Raw genomic sequence first — 22846 nt, 5'->3', positions numbered from 1 at the left:
GTCATGTCTCGTCCCCAGTTTTGCTATGTGTCTAGGTTGCCATAGTTTCTGTTCGCGTCGCCCCTCTCTTCCTGTGTCACCTCAATCGATGTAACGTGTTTTGTATTTAAGTCCTGTCTGCCCCTCGCTCACCGTCGGATCATTGCATGTGTTACTGTCATGATGTCTGTTTGGTTTCTGTTCCTGTCTTTGGTAATGTCACCCTGTCTTTTTGTTCCACGACTTTGTCGGTCAGTCCTGTTGTTGGTTTTGTTGTACCATGACTTTCTTTAAAAAAAAAATGTAAAAAAAAAATTTAAATTTTTTTTGTACCCATGTATAATGCGCACCCCAGATTTTAGGACAATAAATTAGTTAAATTTTGCGGACTATACACGGAAAAAAACGGTAATTGCTTTATTAACAAAACAAAAAGGCGAAATCAGCATGCTGTGGGTTAGTGCAATCGCAGAACATTCTGCCTTCGTGCGATACTCTAGGTCCTTACACTCGGAAAAGAAAGAAAAGATCCTTGCACCCAATCCCACTGGAGTGTCCACAAATGGTATCCCTGTATAAATTTCAACGCTTAAAGGGGTTTAAATGTGAAAAGGTGGTGTCGAGTTAATTTTAAAGGGAGAGCAAATCGAGGATGGTTTTCACAAACTAGCCCCGTTTTTGTTGTGAAAAAGTTATAATTTTTTATTTTATCCATTTATTTTGGACAAATAATGAACTGAATGAGGTATAGTGCACCAGTCCAAACGGCCTCACTGGCCATGGCAAAGTCCTAACCGCGGCCGGCGGCAACTCTGGGGACATGAACCGCAATTGGCGGCGACTCCAGGAACACGAACCGCAATCGGCGGCAACCCTGGGGACATGAACCGCAATCGGCGGCAACTCTGGAACACGAACCGCAATCGGCGGCAACTCTGGGACATGCACCGCAATCGGTGGCAACTCTGGGACACGAACCGCAATTGGCAGCAACTCTAGGGACACGAACAGCAATCGGCAGCATACGAAAAGCCAGAGCCGCAATCGGTGGCTTTTGGAAGTCCGGACCATGATTAGCGGCATTCGGAAGGCGGAGCAGTGCGCAGCTGCAAGAGCCACCACGCGCCGCAGCAGTGGGAGCGGGGCCAGGGACGATTGCGGGTCCGGCGCAGCTGGCTTGAAGTCTGGCGACGGTCGCAGGTCCGGTGACGCTGGGGTGGGCCCGATGGTGGCTGCGAGTCCTGATGGCACCGGGATGAACTCTGATGGCGGCCGCAGGTCCGGCGTCGCGGGTGTGAAGTCCGATGACGGTCGCGGAGCCAATGGCACCCGGAGGAACTCCGAGGGCGGCCGCGAGTCCGGCGTCACTGGAGCGAAGTCCGATGGCACCCACGGAGCCCATGGCGCTGGAACAAGCTCGGACGACGGACGTGGATCGGGCGTCGCGGATGGGAGCTGGTGGTGGAGGGGGTCCAAGTGCTGGTCGCTGTAGTGGTCGGATCATTCTGTCATGGATCGGATGGAGCAGGGTGACCAAATGCAGCTTGGACCAGGGTTTATTGAGCGAAACACTAACAGACTCAGCAAACTGACATGACTTAACAAAACAACAAGAGGACTGACCGACAGGAAGGTGAAACAAAAGACGTGAAGACATTAATGACATCAGGAACCAAAAAGACATCAAGACAACAGACACAGTGGAAACGGCTGGGGACGAGATGTGACAATTACAGGTGTAGCCCTGATAAATACTTAAATTCATAAATATAGTAATAGTTTAAAACAGGGTTGAATTCAGTCATTCCTGTTTGTTCAAAGTGGTCATCTTTAAAATGTATTTACAATGTTTACAAATGTGTATTTAAATATTTGTATTTCATTTCAATAAGGGTACATGTGAGAAGTGAATTTTTCCTATGCAGAAACAATGGTATTGTGGTGTCGAAGGAAAGGAGACGCAGGAGGTGTGTCGCAAAAGACTCTACTGAACATACTCGTAAAATGAGGAATAGGAAGAAGAACAGGCGACCACGATTGTGAGTGATGTGAGTCACCCCGCTCACTCTTTGTTTGATCTTCTGCCCTCTGGGAAGAGGTACAGGAGCCTGCGCTCCCGCACCACCAGACTCACTAACAGCTTCATACTCCAGGCTGTTAGGATCCTGAACTCTCTCCCCCCTTCTGCGTAGCGTCCTGTATGTCATGATTGGTCCCCAGTTTTGCTAGGTTGCCATGGTTTCTGTTCGCGTCGCCCCTCCCCTCCTGTGTTCCCTCAATCAGTGTGATCATTCTCACCTGCCTCTCATTTCCAGTCATGTATTTAAGTCCTGTCTCTGTGTCACTCCCCTGTCGGTTCATTGCTAATGTCACCCGGTCCCTTTGTCTCACATCGCGGTCAGCTTCTGTTGTTGGTTTGGTTGCAAGTCATGTCTGTTACCGAGTCTGTAAGTTCCTGCAATAAACCCTTTTCCAAGCTGCACGTGGTCGCCCTGCTCCATCTTCCACTCCGTTCGTGACAGAATGAACCGACCTCACAGCGACCAGCGCTTGGACCCCCCTCCACCACCAGCTTCCGTCAGCCAAGCCAAGCCAAGCAACCAAGCCACGGTAAGCAACCAATCCACGCCAAGCAACCAAGCCACGCCAAGCAACCAAGCCACGCCAAGAAACCAATCCCCGCCACGCCAAGCAACCAAGCCACGCCAAGCAACCAAGCCACGCCAAGCAACCAAGCCACGCCAAGCAACCAAACCAAGCCAAGAAACCAAGCCAAGCAACCAAGCCACGCCAAGCAACCAAGCCACGCCAAGCAACCAAGCCACGCCAAGCAGCCAAGTCAAGCCCAAGAAACCAACGTCAAGCCGAGCGAAGCCAAAGCCGAGCCAAGCCGAGCCACAGCCGAGCCGAGCCACAGCCGAGCCACAGCCGAGCCACAGCCGAGCCGAGCCACAGCCGAGCCGAGCCACAGCCGAGCCACAGCCGAGCCACAGCCGAGCCGAGCCACAGCCGAGCCGAGCCACAGCCGAGCCGAGCCGAGCCACAGCCGAGCCGAGCCACAGCCGAGCCGAGCCACAGCCGAGCCAAGCCAAGCCACAGCCGAGCCAAGCCACAGCCCCATCTGCGACGCCATCGGTTCCCCAAGTCGCCGCCCGAGTGCGGTTCGTGTCCCCAAAGTCGCCGCCCGAGTGCGGTTCGTGTCCCCAAGGTCGCCGCCCGAGTGCGGTTCGTGTCCCCAAGGTCGCCGCCCGAGTGCGGTTCGTGTCCCCAAAGTCGCCGCCCGAGTGCGGTTCGTGTTCCCCAAAGTCGCCGCCCGAGTGCGGTTCATGTTCCCCAAAGTTGCTGCCGACTGCGCGTCAGGCCCCCAGTGTGTGCCGCGAGTGTGGCCCTGGGCCTCTGACCTCCGCTGAGTGCAGTTCTGTTCCCCAAGTTCCTGCCGATTGCGCGTCAGTCCCCCAGTGTGTGCCGCGAGTGTGGCCCTGGGCCCCTGACCTCCGCTGAGTGCAGTTCTGTTCCCCAAGTTCCTGCCGATTGCGCGTCAGGCCCCCAGTGTGTGCCGCGAGTGTGGCCCTGGGCCCCTGACCTCCGCTGAGTGCAGTTCTGTTCCCCAAGTTCCTGCCGATTGCGCGTCAGGCCCCCAGTGTGTGCCGCGATTGTAGCCCTGGGCCCCTGACCTCCGCTGAGTGCAGTTCTGTTCCCCAAGTTCCTGCCGATTGCGCGTCAGGCCCCCAGTGTGTGCCGCGAGTGTGGCCCTGGGCCCCTGACCTCCGCTGAGTGCAGTTCTGTCCCCCAAGTCGCCGCCGAGTGAGGTGGTTTCCCTAGTCGCCGCCGCCCGAGTGCGGCTCTTTGCCCCTTGTCGCCGCCCCCCGGGTGCGGCTCTCTGCCCACCCGCCCCCCCCCCCCCCGCGTCGTGAGGGATTGGATTTTTGGGACGTCGGGAGCCGTCCCTTGTGGGGGGGGTACTGTCATGATTGGTCCCCAGTTTTGCTAGGTTGCCATGGTTTCTGTTCGCGTCGCCCCTCCCCTCCTGTGTTCCCTCAATCAGTGTGATCATTCTCACCTGCCTCTCATTTCCAGTCATGTATTTAAGTCCTGTCTCTGTGTCACTCCCCTGTCGGTTCATTGCTAATGTCACCCGGTCCCTTTGTCTCACATCGCGGTCAGCTTCTGTTGTTGGTTTGGTTGCAAGTCATGTCTGTTACCGAGTCTGTAAGTTCCTGCAATAAACCCTTTTCCAAGCTGCACGTGGTCGCCCTGCTCCATCTTCCACTCCGTTCGTGACACTGTACTTTTGCGCTATATTCTGACTGCCTGCTGTACGCACACTTGCTCCATTTTTGCTCCTCTTATTTGTTATGTTATTTGTTTATTTATTATTTATTCATCACTCTTATTTATTCATTGTTTGGGCCTTCTTGTTTTTACTTTTTGTGTTGTTTACTTGTATGTTTATTGTGTACTATGTCTTGTCACCGTGGGATAGTGGGAACGTAATTTTGATCTCTTTGTGTGTCTTGACGTGAAGAAATTGACAATAAAGCAGACTTTGACTTTGTAATGTTTTGTTCACATCACTGAGGTGTAGGAGAGAATCCAGTCCATTTTCCAAAATAAAAGATTGTTCAGATTCAGGTAAATAAAACAGAAATAATTTTTCTTGTGGGGCCAAGGTTCCAAATGATCCACAGACCTGTACCGTCCCGGAGGTTGGGGACCCTTGCATTACAGGACTCTTTTACTGTAGAAATTACAGAAACATGTTGAGTAACTTGTTATATTCCATCGTTACTGCCTAAATGTAATATATTGTTCCAAAAAGTACCGTATTTTGCGCCATATTGGGCGCACCTTCAATGAACGGCCAATTTAAAACTTTGTCCATATATAAGGCGCACCGGACTATAAGGCGCATAAAATAGAAGCTTTACTGCAACAAACTGAGGTTGACTAGGGTTGCGGTATGCACCCACTAGCCAATAACCAACGAGCCCTCTGTAAACAATTGCGTTTCTCAAACGATCTCCTATAAAATGATTGGAACTGACTAAAGTTCGATCTAACGCATTGGTACTACTTACCTATGTTTCCCTTCCATATCGATCCGTAGATTTACTCGAAACATTAACAGAGCAGCCTATTTTGACATGAAATAGCCTCGCGCGTATAGCAGCTATCGTTATAGCATTAGCCATCCGCAATTTCCCATGAGCCTCAGCTCGCATTCTCCCATGAGCCTCAGCAAAGTGTAAACAATCGCGTTTCTCAAACGATCTCCTATAAAATGATCGGAACTGACTAAAGTTCGATCTAACGCATTGGTACTACTTACCTATTTTTCCCTTCCATATCGATCCGTAGATTTACTCAAAACATTAACGGAGCAGCCTATTTTGAAATGAAATAGCCTCGCGGGTACAACAGCTATTCTGTGACGCCCCCTGACTACAGTTACCGTAATGTTGGGAAGCGATGCAACCTTGTAATTTACTAGTCGTACTAAAACGCACTAAAACATTTTGGCAGAGCACTGTGTACAACCAGTATGGATCAACAAATTCATCAATTAATCCATATATAAGGCGCACCGGACTATAAGGCGCACTGTCGACTTTTGATAAAAATTAAGGTTTTTAGGTGCGCCTTATAGGGCGGAAAATACGGTAACACATTACTCCCACAACTGTTGATGTAAGACCCATACGTTCGCATCTTTTGTTGGTAGTTAAACTGAAGGTGTGTCTGTCGTCTTTAACAGATGTCATAGATGATCCCATCCTAGAGCAGGGAGCAATTGTCCTCAGAGGGTAAGTTTTAACAAAACCCTTTTCATTGCTTTTTAATAAATGTTTGTCTTGTTGATTTGATTTTCTATGTCTCACATTGTATGATTACCGTTTTTTTCCATGTATAATGCGCCCCCATGTATAATACGCACCCTAAAAATGGCATGTCGATGCTGGAAAAAAGCCTGTACCCATGTATAATACGCACCCAAATTTTGACTTTATTTTTATTTGTTTATTTATTTATTTTAAAGTCCCAATGATCGTCACACACGCATCTGGGTGTGGTGAAATTTGTCCTCTGCATTTGACCCATCCCCGTGTGATTTTGATCCATCCCCTGGGGGAGAGGGGAGCAGTGAGCAGCAGCGGCGCCGCGCTCAGGAATCATTTGGTGATCTAACCCCCCAATTCCAACCCTTAATGCTGAGTGCCAAGCAGGGAGGCAATGGGTCCCATTTTATAGTCTAATTGGTTATCACAATTATTTATTGTTATTATAATAATAATAATATATCAAATATATCTAATAATTATTTATTTATTATTCACAATTGTCATGGTGATCCTTCTGGTGATTTCTTTACTAGGCTGGATGTATTTTTTTAAAAATAAATAAACTTGACTTTTGTTGGCGTTGATTTCTCCGACTGCCCAGAAAGGCACCACCGCGATTAGTTAGGTTAGTTAGTGAAAAGAGAGGAAAGTGACGTTGTAAAGAACCATCCGTGACAAGATTTTCTTCAAAAACTGTTGTACCATGATTTTCTTTAAAAAAAAAAAAGAATTTCTTTTTCTTTTTTTTTTTTTTTTTGTACCCATGTATAATGCGCACCCCAGATTTTAGGACGATAAAATAGTAAAATTTTGCGCATTATTCATGGGAAAAAACGGTAAATAAAAAATGAAATCATGAAATATAACTTGTGATCATGAATAATCACATTATTTCCATTTTTAATTTGGGATTAATTAAATTACCGTTTTTTTTCCATGCATGATGCGCCCCCATGTATAATACGCACCCTAAATGGCATGTTGATGCTGGAAAATAGCCTGTACCCATGTATAATACGCACCCAAATTTTTACTCCTACTTAAGTCCGTAAACGTAAAATTATTTCAGAAAAAAGATCATCTTTGGGAACAACCGGATGTTATTCTGCCGGTCAGTATCACTGCGCATGCGCTAGTAAACTCGATAGCGAAGAAATGTTTTGGATTCGTGTACCGTACATTGTGACAGCAAACGAGCAGGTGATCGAGCAAGCGTCTTATACGAGAGCATTGTGTTCGTATGGAGCGTGTTTGAAGTGAACAGCAGAGAAGAAAGCGCATCTGTAATGGCGGCCTCCGTATTTTGTACCCATGTATAATGCGCACCCCAGATTTTAGGACAATAAATTAGTTAGATTTTGCGCATTATACATGGAAAAAAAACGGTAATTTTATTTTGCACTGGCAAAAGGTTTTAGAATTTGTATCAAGCAGCCATTTTAATCATTGTACAGGGCTTCATTTTTACTAGGAGCACAGTAGCCCTTGAAATAAGGAAAATCTTATATTATTATCTTATAATATTCATTTTATTGTGTCATATATCCCTCCAGGTGCTGCAGAGATACTTTCATGATCTGTTTGGGGCCTATTTTTTTACTCGGTTCAGTTTTCTCCGTTTTCTATTACCGTATTTTTCGCACCAAAAGGCGCACTGGATTATAAAGCATTGATTTTTTTATTTTAGAAATGATTTCATATATAGGGCGCACCTGATTAAAAGGCCAAGTCAAGTCAAGTCAAGTTTATTTGTATAGCCCTAAATCACAAGCAGTCTCAAAGGGCTTCACATAGACAAATATTGACAATTATTCTCAAAGCATCCCCTGATCTTAAGCTCCCAAAAGGGCAAGGAAAAACTCAAAAAAACCCTACCGGGGGAAAATGAGAAACCTTGAGAAGGGACCACAGATGGAAGGATCCCCCTTTCAGGATCACCAGGTTAAAATGGATGCAGAGAGGGCACAAATGATACAATATGAAAATCAATTAAATAAAAAGTGGATGTCCATGTCAGAGCGAAGAGCTGCCGAAGGAGCCCTCGATTGTCCTGGCAGTGTCTTCAAGGAGGTTGAGCTGCAGTTCCCCCATCCTAAATTGGCCCACGAGAATCCAGGTAGCCACTGTCAGCATGGGTGCCACCTAACCACCTCCCCGGCCGGTGAGGGGGGAGGGAGGGGATGGAAAGCGAGAGAAAACAAACTCCAGCCGAATCGGCCACTACAGGTTAGTTAAAGGCCATGTCATAGAAATGTGTCTTTAAACGTGTCTTAAATGTTTCTACTGAGGTAGCAGTCCTAACATCCATCGGTAGGGCATTCCAAAGCTCTGGAGCCCGAATAGAAAATGCTCTAGAGCAGGGGTCCCCAAACTTTTTCCTGTGAGGGCCACATAACCTTTCCCTTCTCTGATGGCGGGCCGGTGGCAGTTTGTAACAGAAAAAGTGTGACGATCGTAGGGGAGCTTAAAAAAATTATTGTTTTCCAGAAAGCCACACATAACCAAATAACGGTTATTTAATAACCCTTTCCAGGTTCTTTACAGAAAAAAGGTCAGGAAACAAATAATAACACTATTAATGAAATAAATAATAACTAAACCCTCTCTGAGTTCTTCACAGAAAAAACAGGAAATAAATAATAACTAAATAACTCTCTCTGGGTTCTTCATAGAAAAAAAACCATGGAACATTAACTTTCTGTTGTGCCATGCACAATCTTAACAGACAAAAGTTCAGCTCAGTTGTCAGAGCAGAACCTCTCTGACACATATGAGCAGTCTCTTAAAGTTCTTGTGTTCCTTCCTTATAATCCTTTTGTAGGTTCCAGTAGGCTTGTAGACACCGCTGTCTTTTTTGTTAAAGTTTGATAGTGCGTCATAGTCTGGAGTAAAATTTGTTGTGGCAATTCTTAGGCGAGATCCGAGGTGTTGGTCCGTTTACCTCGATCTGTGACGGGTAGATGTTGACGTTCATGTGGCTGAACGTCACGTCGCGTACGTCGAGCCAAATTGGCACCTCTTTTAAACGCTCGGCACTGTGTTCACCCTGCTTTACTTGGGCGACATTTTAACGGAAGGATTCCAGGGGAAGGTTTGTGGGTGGCTTTAGCGCAAAACTGCATCTGAAAGCTCAGCGCGCGAATTACAAGAATGCTGTCGTCACAGCCCACGCTCTAAATTCGGGACTGATACAAATAGAGCGCGAGTGCGCCATGTCCGTACACGCACTTGTGAGTGTGCACCGAGCTTTCTGACACGGCTTCCGGTAGGAAATGCGCAAGCGAGCGCTCCCCCTTCTACTGGGGAAACGCAGTCATTGCAGGCAAAATGAGCAAAAAAAAAAAAAAAAAAGTTTAATAATACAATTTATTCAGGGTTGGCGGGCCGGATTAAACGGTCCCGCGGGCCGTATCCGGCCCGCGGGCCGTAGTTTGGTGACCCCTGCTCTAGAGCCTGCAGACATTTTCTTGGCCCTCGGTGTCGCTAAAAGGGTAGCGTTTTGCGAACGAAGGTTACGAGATGGAACATAAGGAACAACTAGGTCGACGAGATATGAAGGCGCTAAGCCATGCAGTGATTTATAGGTAAATAGAAGAACCTTGAAGTCACATCTTAAATGGACTGGGAGCCAATGTAAGTTGGCTAGTATTGGGGTAATGTGATCAAAATTTCTTGACCGAGAGAGCAGCCTTGCAGCAGCATTTTGTACTAATTGTAGACCTTTGATGCGGGACTTAGGAAGACCCGAAAATAGTACATTACAGTAGTCCAGGCGCGACGTGACGAACGCATGTATAATAGTTTCCGCATCACCGGTCGAGAGGATCGGACGAATCTTTGCAATATTACAAAGGTGAAAAAATGCAATTCTGGTTATATTCTTAATGTGCTTTTTAAAGGAGAGAGTTTGGTCAAATATTACCCCGAGATTAGTTACCGTTTTTTTCCGTGTATAGTGCGCAAAATTTAACTAATTTATTGTCCTAAAATCTGGGGTGCGCATTATACATGGGTACAAAAGAAATTTTAATTTTTTTTTTTTTTTTTTTTTTTTTTTAAGTCCCAATGATGGTCACACACGCAGGGAGGCAATGGGTCCCATTTTTATAGTCTTTGGTTCGGTCTTATTTGGGAGAGACGTTGAAGAGGAATAAAAACACCCTTGGAAACCAAAACTTGCCCCTCGTCGTGACTCGGAGCCGCAACAAATGTTTCGGATTTGTGTAGGGTACATTGTGACAGACAGCAAACGAACAGGTGATCGAGCAAGCGTCTGATACGAGAGCATTGCGGTCGCATGGAGCGTGTTTGAAGTGAACAGCAGAGAGAAAGGAACAAGGCAAAGTGTTGTGAAATAAAATGCACAGAGCGGATGCGCAAGACACGTCAGCTATATAAAGAGCGAGAGTTGTTTTCTTCCTATTAGTTTCAATTCACAGTTTAATTAGCAGTTTTAATCAGCAAATAACAAAATGCGTATTACAGGTAATATTTTATTTCACAACACTTTGCCTTGTTCCTTTGGTCTCTGCTGTTCATCCTAAAACACAAAGGCGCTCTTTAAGCAATGCGACAGTGAGCGCCCGGCGCGCTGCGGTTGCGCGACCGCACCAAATTAAGCTCCCTGCGCAGTGCACACTGAGGTCCACTTAAATTTTAGAAAGTACATCAGGACTTTAAAAATATCTTCTAAATTTCAGCGACCAGCGCGGTGCAGTTGGGCGGTCGGCGGCGCGCTACGGTTGAGCGTTCTCTCTCGCGCTCTCTCTCTCGCGCTCTTTCTCTTGCTCTCTCTCGCTCTCGCACACACGCGCACACACGCAAACTGCTCGTTTGCTGTCACAATGTACCCTACACAAATCCGAAACATTTGTTGCGGCTCCGAGTCACGACGAGGGGCAAGTTTTGGTTTCCAAGGGTGTTTTTATTCCTCTTCAACGTCTCTCCCATACAGAGCCGCCTTTTTCACGTCCGCACGGAGCGCGGTGGTGCGTTTATGGGCAGTCGGAGAAATCAAGGCTAACAAAAAAATGACATCCAGCCTAGTTAAGACCATACCAAAGACTATAAAAATGGGACCCATTGCCTCCCTGCGTGTGTGACGATCATTGGGACTTAAAAAAAAAAAAAAATTAAAAAAAATTCATAAAAATTGGGTGCGTATTTGGGTACAGGCTTTTTTCCAGCATCAGCATGCCATTTTTAGGGTGTGTATTATACATGGGGGCGCACTATACACGGAAAAAAACGGTACACTATCGCTCTGAGTGATAGTACGGTTATCTATAGTTATAGCGGTTTCCTTGAATAAGTTTTGATAACAAGTTGGACCAATTATCAACATCTCAGTTTTATCTGGGTTAAGACGAAGGAAGTTGAGAGACATCCATTGCTTGATCTCCGCAAGGCACGCCTCAAGATTACATATATAATTGGGGGTCATCCGCATAGCATTGAAAACTAATATTATATTTACGTATTATGTCCCCAAGCGGAATCATATAAATATTAAAAAGAATTGGTCCGAGAACCGGTCCCTGTGGGACACCACACGTAACATTATAGAGCTCCGAGGACGCATCGCCATGGACCATTCGGTGCGTCCTGTTTGATAGATAGTAATGGAACCAGCCTAGTGCTGACCCTGAAATACCAACACAACTTTTAAGACGCCCTAATAAAATATCGAAGTCTACAGTGTCAAAGGCAGCACTAAGATCGAGTAGTAACAGTACAGACAAAGTGTTTGAATCCATAGCTATGAGGAGATCGTTAGTCACTTTCGCAAGTGCTGTCTCAGTGGAATGATTAGCTCTAAAACCAGACTGAAAAGTGTCATATCGATTATTGGCGACCATGTAATCAATAAGATGCTGCGCTACTACTTTTTCAAGAAGTTTTGCTATGAATGGGAGGTTTGAAACTGGCCTATAATTACTGAGACAGTCCGGGTCAAGATTTGGTCGCTTAAGTAACGGTTTAATGATAGCAGTTTTAAAGGCTGTTGGCACTAGCCCAGAGGAGACAGACAGATTGATGATATTTAAGACGGACGGTCCTAAAATTTGAAATAATTCTTTATGTAGTTTGGCTGGAAGAGGGTCGAGTAAACATGTTGTTTGTTTAGCCGCACTAACCAATTGTGTAAGCCTTTCAAGAGACACGCTTCTAAAAGTTGAGAGGGTTGTGGCATGATCATCAGCGTTGGTAAACGGCGGGCTCGACCTAGCGATCGGAATGGTATTCTTGATCTCGTCCCTAATGAATTCAATCTTTTGAGCAAAAAATTTCATGAACTCGTCAGCTGAGTGGAAGGAACTATCGGGGGTCGGCTGGCGCAGAGTCAGCTTTCCCACTGTATCAAATAGGTGTTTCGGATTGTTTTTATTGAGATTAATAACTTGCGTAAAATACCGAGTTTTTGCTAAAATAAGCGCATCTTTATATTTGAGGAGGCTATCCTGCCATGCCTGATGGAAAACCTCAAGTTTGGTTAGACGCCATCTGCGCTCATGCTTTCTACATAATTGCTTAAGCGTACGCGTTTCATCTGTGAACCACGGAATAGGCACTCTACGGCGAGTTCTCAGACGTAACGGCGCCACAGAGTCAATGGCATTTAACAATGTCGCATTGGATTCATTTGTAAGATTATCAAATATAGCGGTTGCCGGCGACAGTATCTCAGATAGCGCAGTTGCAGTCATGGAGTTAAAATGACTTTTCTTTGACAAGGAACTAGAATTTCAAACTTTATTAAGTAATGATTAGACAGAAGAGTAGTGTATGGCAGTACTGCTATAATTGAGGTTGCAAGTCCTCGGGATAATACCAGATCTATGGTATTTCCATTCTTATGCGTTGCTGCCTGTACAGCTTGCGTAAAACCAAACGTATCAGTTAAAGTCTGAAACGCCGAAGTAAGTGGCTCTGACGGTAAATTCATGTGGATGTTGAAATCGCCCATGATAATTATATTATCCGCATTGGTTACTAGATCAGCCACGAATTCTGAAAATTCATCCAGGAAGCCAGAGTAAGCCCCGGGTGGACGGTAAATAACAGCAAGATAAAATGACGGTAAAGCGGTGGATCGGACAGTGAGAACCTCAAATGTTTTAAATACGTTGATCGAACGAGGCCTAAATCTAAGCTCGGAATTCGAGATGAGGGCGACACCCCCACCCTTTCTTCGAGGACGCGCCACATGGGAGCTCACAAAATTTAGAGGCGAGGCCTCATTAAGCGGCAGCAGTTCATTAGGTTTTAACTAGGTCTCGCAGAGACCAAAAACGTTTATGTAACCCAGGTTAACGTAGCCTTGTAAAATAAGAGCCTGTTAATAAAAACAATCAAAAGAAAGTACATTGTAAATATCTTCTAAACAGACCAACACAGATTAAAAGCAGGTAAAATATTAAAACAATACAAATTTATTATTTTATTATTGTTTTGTATTTGATAAAATGACGAAAGTGTGAACATTCACTTTTATTTTGAAGGAGACATGATGACGTAGGAAAAGACCCATGTGACCAAAAATGCGAACTCTACTTTTTTTTCTTTCCTGCCGTCTTTTTTTTTGGAGAGAGGATGACGAAGGTGATACGGGAGTAAGTCCGTTAAACTAAAGAGAGAGAGGGAACGTGACACAGGATTATATAAAGTTTTTGTATTTGATGGACTTATTTTTCTGTTTCCAAACTTTTTTCACCTTGGTGATGCACTAAGTGCGGAACAGGACTTGATTCGCGAGAGTTGGTCCAGAAATCTCTGAACTAATAACGAAGCTGATTTCTTGTGCGAGTCGCAAGATGGCGAGCCACCAAAGAGGCCTTTGAATTTTCTCTCACGCAGGAGCGGAGAGCACATGCTGGACGAGGTTCATCGAACCTGGTAGGATCTATCCATATTTTTTTCCCCCACTGCTACACCGAGGTGGATTTCGGAAAGGATTGATTGACTCTTCAGAAACAAAGCAGGAGAAACAAACTGAAGGGATATAGAGACATTTGGATAACGAAAGTCGTTCAGTCTTTAGCTGAATTGTTTTGAGTTTTGTACATTTTGTCACTTTTATTTTTTTTGTGAACTATATATACGATGATGCTGAAATGGTGTTATTGAAATATTGATTGGTGTGAACAAAATCAGTGAAATCGAGGGAATTTAAAAGTGGCTTTACTGAACTCAAATTAGATTGACTATTGTTTTCGAATACTTACCCGTATTGAATATTATTCAAACAACACAAAGTGAGGTAACTAAACCGATTGAACCTTAGAATAAATAAAACAACCCGGGTTTTAATTGAAACTCTTTAAACTGGAAAGTTTACTGAAATGAAACTTATTTTCTTCAACTAACGTTGAGTTTAAATGTAAATTGTATGTCTATTGTTGTAAATTGTATGTCAACTATTTTTCTCTATTTTTCTCTTCTAAAATAAGCCGGCAGTTCAATTCAAACCTTGGTCTGTGGTCATTTATTTTTCTTATTCTATCACCACTACAAATATAGCCGAACTTAGAATTGGACCATGATCTAAATTACTGTAAGCACTGTCCAAAACAATATAGGTGTTACATTTAGATTATGTTCTGTGATGAGATCATTAACGAGAACTACTTTCGTATGAAGCGATCTAATATTCATAAAACCAAGTTTAAGTGTAATTGGTCGATCCGAGCGCGTATCTATCGAAGGATATTTATACAAGATGCGAGTAAGATTGTGTTCTCTACGCCTGACATCACCTCTTGAATGTTTGTTAGCGCGGTGGGACGATACGACCGTGGGAATCTGATAGTAAATATTTGTTACACGTGTAGAATTATCTGAAACAGGCACCGTTTCATCAGCAAAACCGGTCGGGGTGGAGTGATTGGATTTGTCTACTACCCCAGTAGAAAGTGTGTTTATGTATACTGTAGCACTATTCAAACTATCACGCTCTAGTCTATACGAGGAGCTATGTGCATGCTGGGAGTCTAGCCTAGCGCTAGTTAACTTTATCTTAACAGACTCCAAACCCATCCTGACAGGTGGTCTAATCACCTGTGCCCCGGCCTGCTCTAAAGTGACCTGTCATGTGTGGCTCAAACAGTAATCTATATTCCTAGAAAGAGTGAAGGCGCCTTCACGGTTAAGGTGAAGGCCGTCCTTCCTCAGCAGGTCGGGGCGGCCCCAGAAGGAAGGCCAGTTATCTATAAAATACAGTCCCTGCTTCTTACAGAACCCAGCCATCCATCTATTAAGGGAGACTAATCTACTAAACCTCTCATCAGTGCCTCTCCCAGGCAGGGGGCCAGAGACAAATACTCGCTGCCGACTCTTTGTGATCTCCGATTGCCTCATCCTAACATCATTGGAGCCGACGTGTATCACTATGTCCGAGTAGCTAGTGTTGTTGGAACTACGCTGTTGACTAGACCTATTGCGAGTCAGCTCCCTAAGATTAGCTTCTATGTCGGGTGCTCTGCCCCAGGAATACACATTACCGTGGCTGGATTTTTAAGCGTAATATTTCGGATAATGGAGTCACCTATGACCAAAGTGCGAGGGCCAGTAGACCGAGATGACTTTGGACGACTATGCGTCTTACCTGGCTCATCGCGATTAGTAAGCCGCTTGGGGCTAATGCTAACTGGGCTAGCGGGCTGACTACAGCCTGCGTCTGTATCCGCCACATCTACATTTATGGCGGAATTCTGCTCTAATTGGCGGACACGTCCCTCTAGCAGGGACAACCTCTCTAAGAGAAGGGTGCAGTTGGTGCACGAAGCCACACAAACCTCTTGATCCGCAGCCATACTTTGTGTCCGATGATCGACGGCAGACAAACAGCCACGAAGCCTCCGCTCTCCCAGGCACTCCGGCTGTGAAAAAAAGATCGACAGTGTAATAAAATATTCAAACTTACTTTAGAGTCAGGGAGATGAGTTCCACGCTGGAGAAAACAAAATCGTCCAAGCCTGAAAAGTATTGGGAGTCTGGGCTGAGAAGGAAGAGACCGTCCGGCAGAGAACCCGGAAGTCACGGAATTGCACGCGATCGTTCTGCTCGGCCAATGCGCCAATGGAATCAGGTGTAAGGCGCATAAAATAGAAGCTATACTGCAACAAACTGAGGTTGACTAGGGTTGCGGTATGCAATAACAAATGAGACCTCTGTAAACAATCGCGTTTCTCAAACTATCTTTTATAAAATGATCGGAACTGACTAAAGTTCGATCTTACACATTGGTACTGCTTACTTATGTTTCCCTTCCATATCGTTCCGTAAATTTACTCGAAACATTAACGGAGCAGCCTATTTTGAAACGAAATAGCCTTGTGCGTATAGCAGCTTTCGTTATAGCACTAGCCACCCGCAAACTCCCATGAGCCTCAGCTCACAGACACTCATGAGCCTAAGCAAAGTGTTGTTGCAGCCCCTTGTAAACAATTGCATTTCTCAAACTATCTCCTATAAAATGATCGGAAAATGACTAAAGTTTGATCTAACACATTGGTACTGCTTACCTATGTTTCTATTCTATATCGATCCGTAAATTTACTCGAAACATTAACGGAGCAGCCTATTTTGAAATGAAATAGCCTCGTGTGTATAGCAGCAGCTATCATTATAGAATTAGCCACCCGCAAACTCCCATGAGCCTCAGCTTGCAGACTCCCATGAGCCTCAGCAAAGTGTCGTGGCAGCCCCCTGTAAACAATCACGTTTCTCAAACTCTCTTCCATAAAAGTGATCGTAACCGACTAAAAACTGATTTAACACATTGGTGCTGCTTATTTATGATTCCGTTGGATATTGATCCGTAAACGTACTCGAAAACATTAAAGGAACAGCTTATTTTGAAATAAAATAGCCTCGCGGGTACAACAGCTGTTCAGTGACGTCCCCTGACCATGGTTGTCGTAATGCTGGGAAGCGATGCGACCTTGTAATTTACTAGTCGCATTAAAACATACTGAAACATTTTGGCGGAGCGCCATGTACGACCAGTATGGATCAACAAATTCATCAATTGATCCATGTATAAGGCGCTCTGCATTATAAGGCACGCTGTGTTTTTTTGAGTAGGTTTTAAGTTTTTAAGTGCGCCTAATAGTGCGGAAAATACGGTACATCACATCCGTGGGGCGGGACTACCAAACAAGATAATGTGTGTGGCCAAACGGTTTTGCAAATCCGCCAGCTTTATTACACCGTCCCCCAGCATCAGAACCTCAAAGAAGTGCTTGGTTAAATTTAATTTTTCAAGCAGTGTTCCTACATCTGTGGGCAAAGTCCTGCTTGTTCAAGGACGAGTGTTTCAGAAATCCTTTGTCAGTATAGAGGATTCGCCAAAAGACTTTGTTTCATTATTGGTTCAATTCCTTCACTCTATGGAAACGACGAACACAGTAAAGTGGTCAGCTTGAGATGACACAAAAATTATAAACTGTCTTTCATATCATTGCGTGTCTGATGCACTCGTTTTCATAACACTAGCGTCAGTCTTTCTGCTGATGTCAGAGCTGTGAGCTCTATGTTTTCACTTCTTGTGGGTGTATCAAATGAATTGCATTGAAGGTGCTGTATTATTCTTAGGGAACACAATAATGTGTTAAATGCATTTGTTAGCGTCATTAGCTTACTGGTCAACTTGACTGCAATGATTGTTTTGCAACACGTGTTCCTAAATATTGTGAGGCGATTTATTTTGTTACGTGTTATATGTGGTTGTATGGACAAGTCTTCTGCCATTGACATCTTTTAATGAATCAAAAAGTTTGCGCCGCAAGGAAACGGCTAAAAATCAAAACGAGGCTAAAAATCAAAACGAGGCCGTAAGACTACAACTGAAAGTATAAAATAAAACGAAAGACTTTATAAATGTGATATGTAAGCTTTAAACCTCAAATGTGAACTAAACTTGACCAATCGTATGTTAACGCATATTTTCATTTCACAACCCACCCTGGTTGCTAATTAGAGCCAAAGCAACGCGCCGGACAACAATAATGCCTATAATCTACAATTTCTGGTCATATTTATGGTAATCTGAGATGACATGATTTCTAGGTGCAGTCTTTAATCAGCCATTGTACTGCATTGTTAATTGTCTTGTTCACTGCTCTTTGCGATTGTTATGGCTTGATTTGGCGAAAAACCTCGCCATTGTGATTTGAAAAGATAATTATAAGGCATGTAAATGGAGCCTTTTCATCCTTGCAAAGCGAACAGATTTCACACCAATGTCAATTTGTATTTTTTTTTTATATATAAAATACACAAGACCAAAATTTTACAATATCTGTCCATCCATTCCAAACACCACTTATCCTGTTCAGGGTTGCAGGACATTTTACAATAATCAATACCAACATTTTTAAACACTATTGAACATGAAAATAAACACTATTGAACACAAAAATAATGCCATCTAACTTCTACCGCTTATCCGGGGTCGGGTCGGGGGGGCAGCAGCTTTAGGAGGGATGCTCAGACTTCCCTCTACCCAACCACTTCGTCCAGCTCATCCCGGGGGATCCCAAGGTGTTCTCAGACCAGCCGGGAGACAGTCTCTCCTGCGCATCCTGGGTCGTCTCCTGCTGATGGGATATGCAAGGAAACACCTCCCCGGGGAGGTGTCCAGGAGGCGTTCTAATGAGATGCCGGAGTCACCTCATCTGGCTCCTCTTAACGTGGAGGAGCAGCGGCTCGACTCCAAGTCCCTCACGGATGACCGAACGTCTCACCCTATCTCCAAGGGGAAGTCCAGACACCCTACGGAGGAAACTCATTTCGACGACTTCTATCCAGGATTTTGTTCCTTCGGTCACGACCCATAACTCATGACCATAAGTGAGGGTAGGAACATAGATCGACCGGTAAATCGAGAGATTTGCCTTTCGGCTCAACTCTCTCTTCACCACGATGGACAGGTACAAAGTCCGCATCACAGCGCTACACTTATCCGCCTGTCGATCTCACGCTCCATCCTTCCCTCGCTCGTGAACAAGACCCCAAGATACTTGAACTCCTCCACTTGGAGCAGGATCTCATCCCCGACCTGAAGAAGGCATTTCACGCTTTTCCGACTGAGGACCATGGTCTCAGATTTGGAGGTATTGACTTTCATCCCGACCATTTCACACTTGGCTGCAAAGCGCTCCAGTGAGAGCTGGAGGTCACAGCATGAAAGGCCAACATCGTCTGCAAAAATCAGAGATGCAATGCTGAGGTCACCAAACCAGACACCTTCAACGCCTTGGCTACGCCTAGAAATTCTGTCCATAAAAATTATGAACAGAATTAGTGACAAAGGGCAGCCTTGGCGGAGTGCAACCTTCACTGGAAACAAATCGGACTTACTGCCGGAAATGCGGACCAAACTCTGCCATCGGTGATACAGGGATCGAACCACCCTTATTAGTGGGACCAGCATCCCATACCAAAGTACTCCCCACACAAGCCCCAGACTACTTGGCTCCTGGGAAAAAAAAATCGAATTTCATTGCATTTCTCAATTGCACAAGTTTCACTATTGCAATCACAACAGGAAACGCTTTATAAAGTGCACAAAGACAATGGGACAATTCTGAACATTACAGTTGTCAGTCTGTATAGACCAGGGGTGGGCAAACTTTTTGACTCGCGGGCCGAACTGGGTTCTAAATTTGTACTGGAGGGCCGAACCAGGAGCAGATGGACGTGGGCGTTGTGTGAAGTCATATAAGCGACCTGTAAAGGTCATTGCATAAAAGATCTTGGCCTTTAGTAGGTAGTAAAGCATGGATATTCCAAACAAGTTTTTTGAAAACAAATGCATTTATTAACAGCATTAAAAAAAATAATAATTCACTAAAAAACTGCTATCAGTGATTCTCATAAAATATGACACTGTTATTATGAATAACAATCTCCATCACTTCAGTGCCTGCAGGTCAGATTAATGAAAGATGTTTATCTTATGAGATCACATCAAACGGCAAACATTCTGACCAAATATATCATCTTGAAGAATCGGTGAAAGCATACATCCAAATAAAGTAATCAAAACAGCAACACGGTGAGGGGTATCTGAAAATCAGAGCAGAGTTTTAACTCGCAAACACCTGGTAACAGAGGTGAGGAAACGGGAAACACTTCCTTAAAGTAAGCCTTAAGAACTTTACAGGTTAAGATTAGTCGCAAATAGGTGGTGCATCAATGTCTTTGATCATCCTGCATTGTTTGAAAATGAGAATGGTCGCTAGTTTCAATCCCTGCTATGTGTACAAATCATATTCAAAATGCATTTTTTTACAATAAACTTGAGAGCCTCCCGTTCATTTTCAGTGGGAACAGTGTTGTTGGTGTCCCTTTTTTGTTAGTGCGTCATAGTCTGGAGTAAAATTTGTCGTGGCAATTCTTAGGCGAGATCCGAGGTGTTGGTCCGTTTACCTTGATCTGTGACGGGTTGATGTTGACGTTCATGTGGCTGAACGTCACGTCGCGTACGTCGAGCCAAATTGGCCACTCTTTTTTAACATTCGGCACTCACTTCTTTTTTTCGGGCCACTCATTTTAATGGAAGGATTCCAGGGGAAGGTTTGTGGGTGGCTTTAGCGCAAAACTGCATCTGAAAGCTCAGCGCGCGAATTATAAGAACGCTGTCGTCAAAGCTCACGCTCTAAATTCGGGACTGATACGAACAGAGCGAGAGTGCGCCAAGTCCGTACTACTGAGTACGTACACGCACTTGTGAGTGTGCACCGAGCTTTCTGACACGGCTTCCGGTAGTAAATGCGCAGGCGAGCGCTTCGCCATCTACTGGGAAAACGCAGTCATTGCAGGCAAAATGACCCAAAAAGAAAAAGTTTAATAATACAATTTGTTCAGGGTTGGCAGGCCGGATTAAACGGTCCCGTGGGCCGGATGTGGCCCGCGGGCCGTAGTTTGCCCACCCCTGGTATAGACATTACATAAAATTGGCAGAGAACAGCAATAATTTAGAAAAATGAAGAATGATGGCTTTGGCCCTTTTCTGTTCATCTCATTTATTTGGCACTTGACAAGAACAACAGTCGATAGTTTTCCCATCCTCCAAAACTGTCATTCACTCAGAAGTGAAGAGGAGACTAAACCAATGTCACGTAACCTGGAGGTGACGTTATAGCTTTCCCATTTGACATAGTTCAGAAAATGTGCAGGAATTTTAGGCCTGCATTTATATTATAATACATGTGTGTTTTTGGGAAGAAATCGAGTTTAGCCCACTAATAATATTACACTATACAGTGGATCCCCCCCCTATAAGATAAGGGTATCATCACCACTTATCCTCACAGGTGAATTGTCCCCTGTGTGCCCCATTCCATGGCATTTCACCTTGTCATTAAGTTTCTGTGCACGACTTGATGGAAACAGAGTCAATACTTGAGTTGAGCGGTAGAAAATTAACGCCTCAACGCCTCATCAGCAAACTTGACACGCTGGGCCTCAGTACCTACCTCTGCAACTGGCTATTGGACTTCCTCTGTCAGAGGCCACAGGTAGTACGTGTTGGCGACAAGATCTCCGCCAGCATCACGCTGAGCACGGGGGCCCCCCAAGGCTGCGTGCTCAGTCCGCTGCTCTTCACCCTCCTGACGCATGACTGCACTGCAACCTACAGCGACAACCGTATAGTGAAGTTTGCTGACGACACGACTCTGGTGGGTCTCATCACCAAGGGAGACGAGACTCAATACAGGCTGGAGGTTGACCTTCTGACCACGTAGTGCAGGGACAACAACCTCCTGCTGAACGTCGCAAGACCAAGGAGATTGTTGTGGACTTCCGGAAGGGTCACACCCAACACCTGCCGTTGACCATCGACGGTGCTGTGGTGGAGAGAGTGAGAAGCGCCAAGTTCCTGGGGGTGCACATCAGTGAGGATCTCTCCTGGTCCACCAACACCGCATCACTGGCAAAGAAAGCCCAGCGCCGCCTGTACTTCCTGCGGAAACTCAGGCGAGCGAGCGCTCCTCCGGCCGTCATGACTACATTTTACCGCGGCACCATTGAGAGGGTCCTCTCCAGCTGTATTGCTGTTTGGGGTGGCGGCTGCACTGACTACAACTTGAAGGCCCTGCAGCGCATAGTGAACACGGCTGGTAAGATTATTGGTGCTTCGCTCCCCTCCTTGAAGGACATTTACACCTCCCATCTCACCCGCAAGGCGACCACGATTGTGAGTGATGTGAGTCACCCCGCTCACTCTTTGTTCGAGCTTCTGCCCTCTGGGAAGAGGTACAGAAGCCTGCGCTCCCGCACCACCAGACTCTCACACAGCTTCATACTCCAGGCTGTTAGGATCCTGAACTCGCTTCCCCGTTCTGCGTAGCGTCCTGTACCTTTAGTGTCTGTATGCACACTGGCTCTTATTTGTTGTGTTATCTGTTTATTTATTATTTATTATTACTCTTATTATTTATTGTTTGTGCCTTCTTGTTTTTTATATTGCGTCGTTTACTTGTATGTCTATCGTGTAATATGTCTTGTCACCGTGGGATAGAGAAAACGTAATTTCGATCTCTTTGTGTGTCTCGGCATGTGAAGATGTTGACAATAAAGCAGACTTTGACTTTGACTTTAACTGTGAAAGAATCGGGGAGATGTTGAGTAATTTGCTCATGATTAGCAGCGCAGTTAGGAAACGATGTACCGCTGCAGCCTATAGGTCACTCAATGGGCCAAATTTGAAATGCTTGTGCATAGACTTGACGTTCATAATTATTTGCGTTAATTTGGAATAAAAAAAGTCACGGTTTGCTTAAAAAATAAAAAGCAGCGACATACATGTGACCGGTAAATATGACAGTCAACAAACACATAACGAAACACAAAAGATTAACATGGTTAAAACTTCATAAATAAAATGTATTACACCATGTAATGATGCACTCTGGGATCCTAGTGACAAGGTATTATGTCTTCTTTATTTATTGAACACGACTTGCAATAGAGACCTATTTTCTATTAGGTACTTCATATGTCTGCAATTTCCCTCTGTG

At 44.9% G+C, this 22846-nt stretch overlaps 1 protein-coding gene across 4 annotated transcripts in view; it reads left to right on the top strand.

Moving 5' to 3' along the window:
• zgc:153993 (uncharacterized protein LOC767645 homolog) overlaps window positions 1–22846 on the top strand; it is a 68694-nt gene that overhangs the window by 22144 nt on the left and 23704 nt on the right. For 2 of the 4 annotated variants that reach the window (XM_061276407.1, XM_061276410.1), the window contains exons 2-3: window positions 5735–5783; window positions 13677–13715. In XM_061276407.1, the coding sequence (XP_061132391.1) occupies window positions 5735–5783; window positions 13677–13715 (88 nt within the window). The remainder of the gene's footprint in view (window positions 1–5734; window positions 5784–13676; window positions 13716–22846) is intronic. The other 2 variants (XM_061276411.1, XM_061276409.1) reach the window with 1 other exon arrangement.

The sequence above is a fragment of the Syngnathus typhle genome, linkage group LG4, assembly GCF_033458585.1.
Source record: "Syngnathus typhle isolate RoL2023-S1 ecotype Sweden linkage group LG4, RoL_Styp_1.0, whole genome shotgun sequence".
Classification (NCBI taxonomy): Eukaryota; Metazoa; Chordata; class Actinopteri; order Syngnathiformes; family Syngnathidae; genus Syngnathus; species Syngnathus typhle.
The sequence above is the reverse complement of the archived record's forward strand: the minus strand, read 5'-3'. Positions and strand labels throughout refer to the sequence as shown.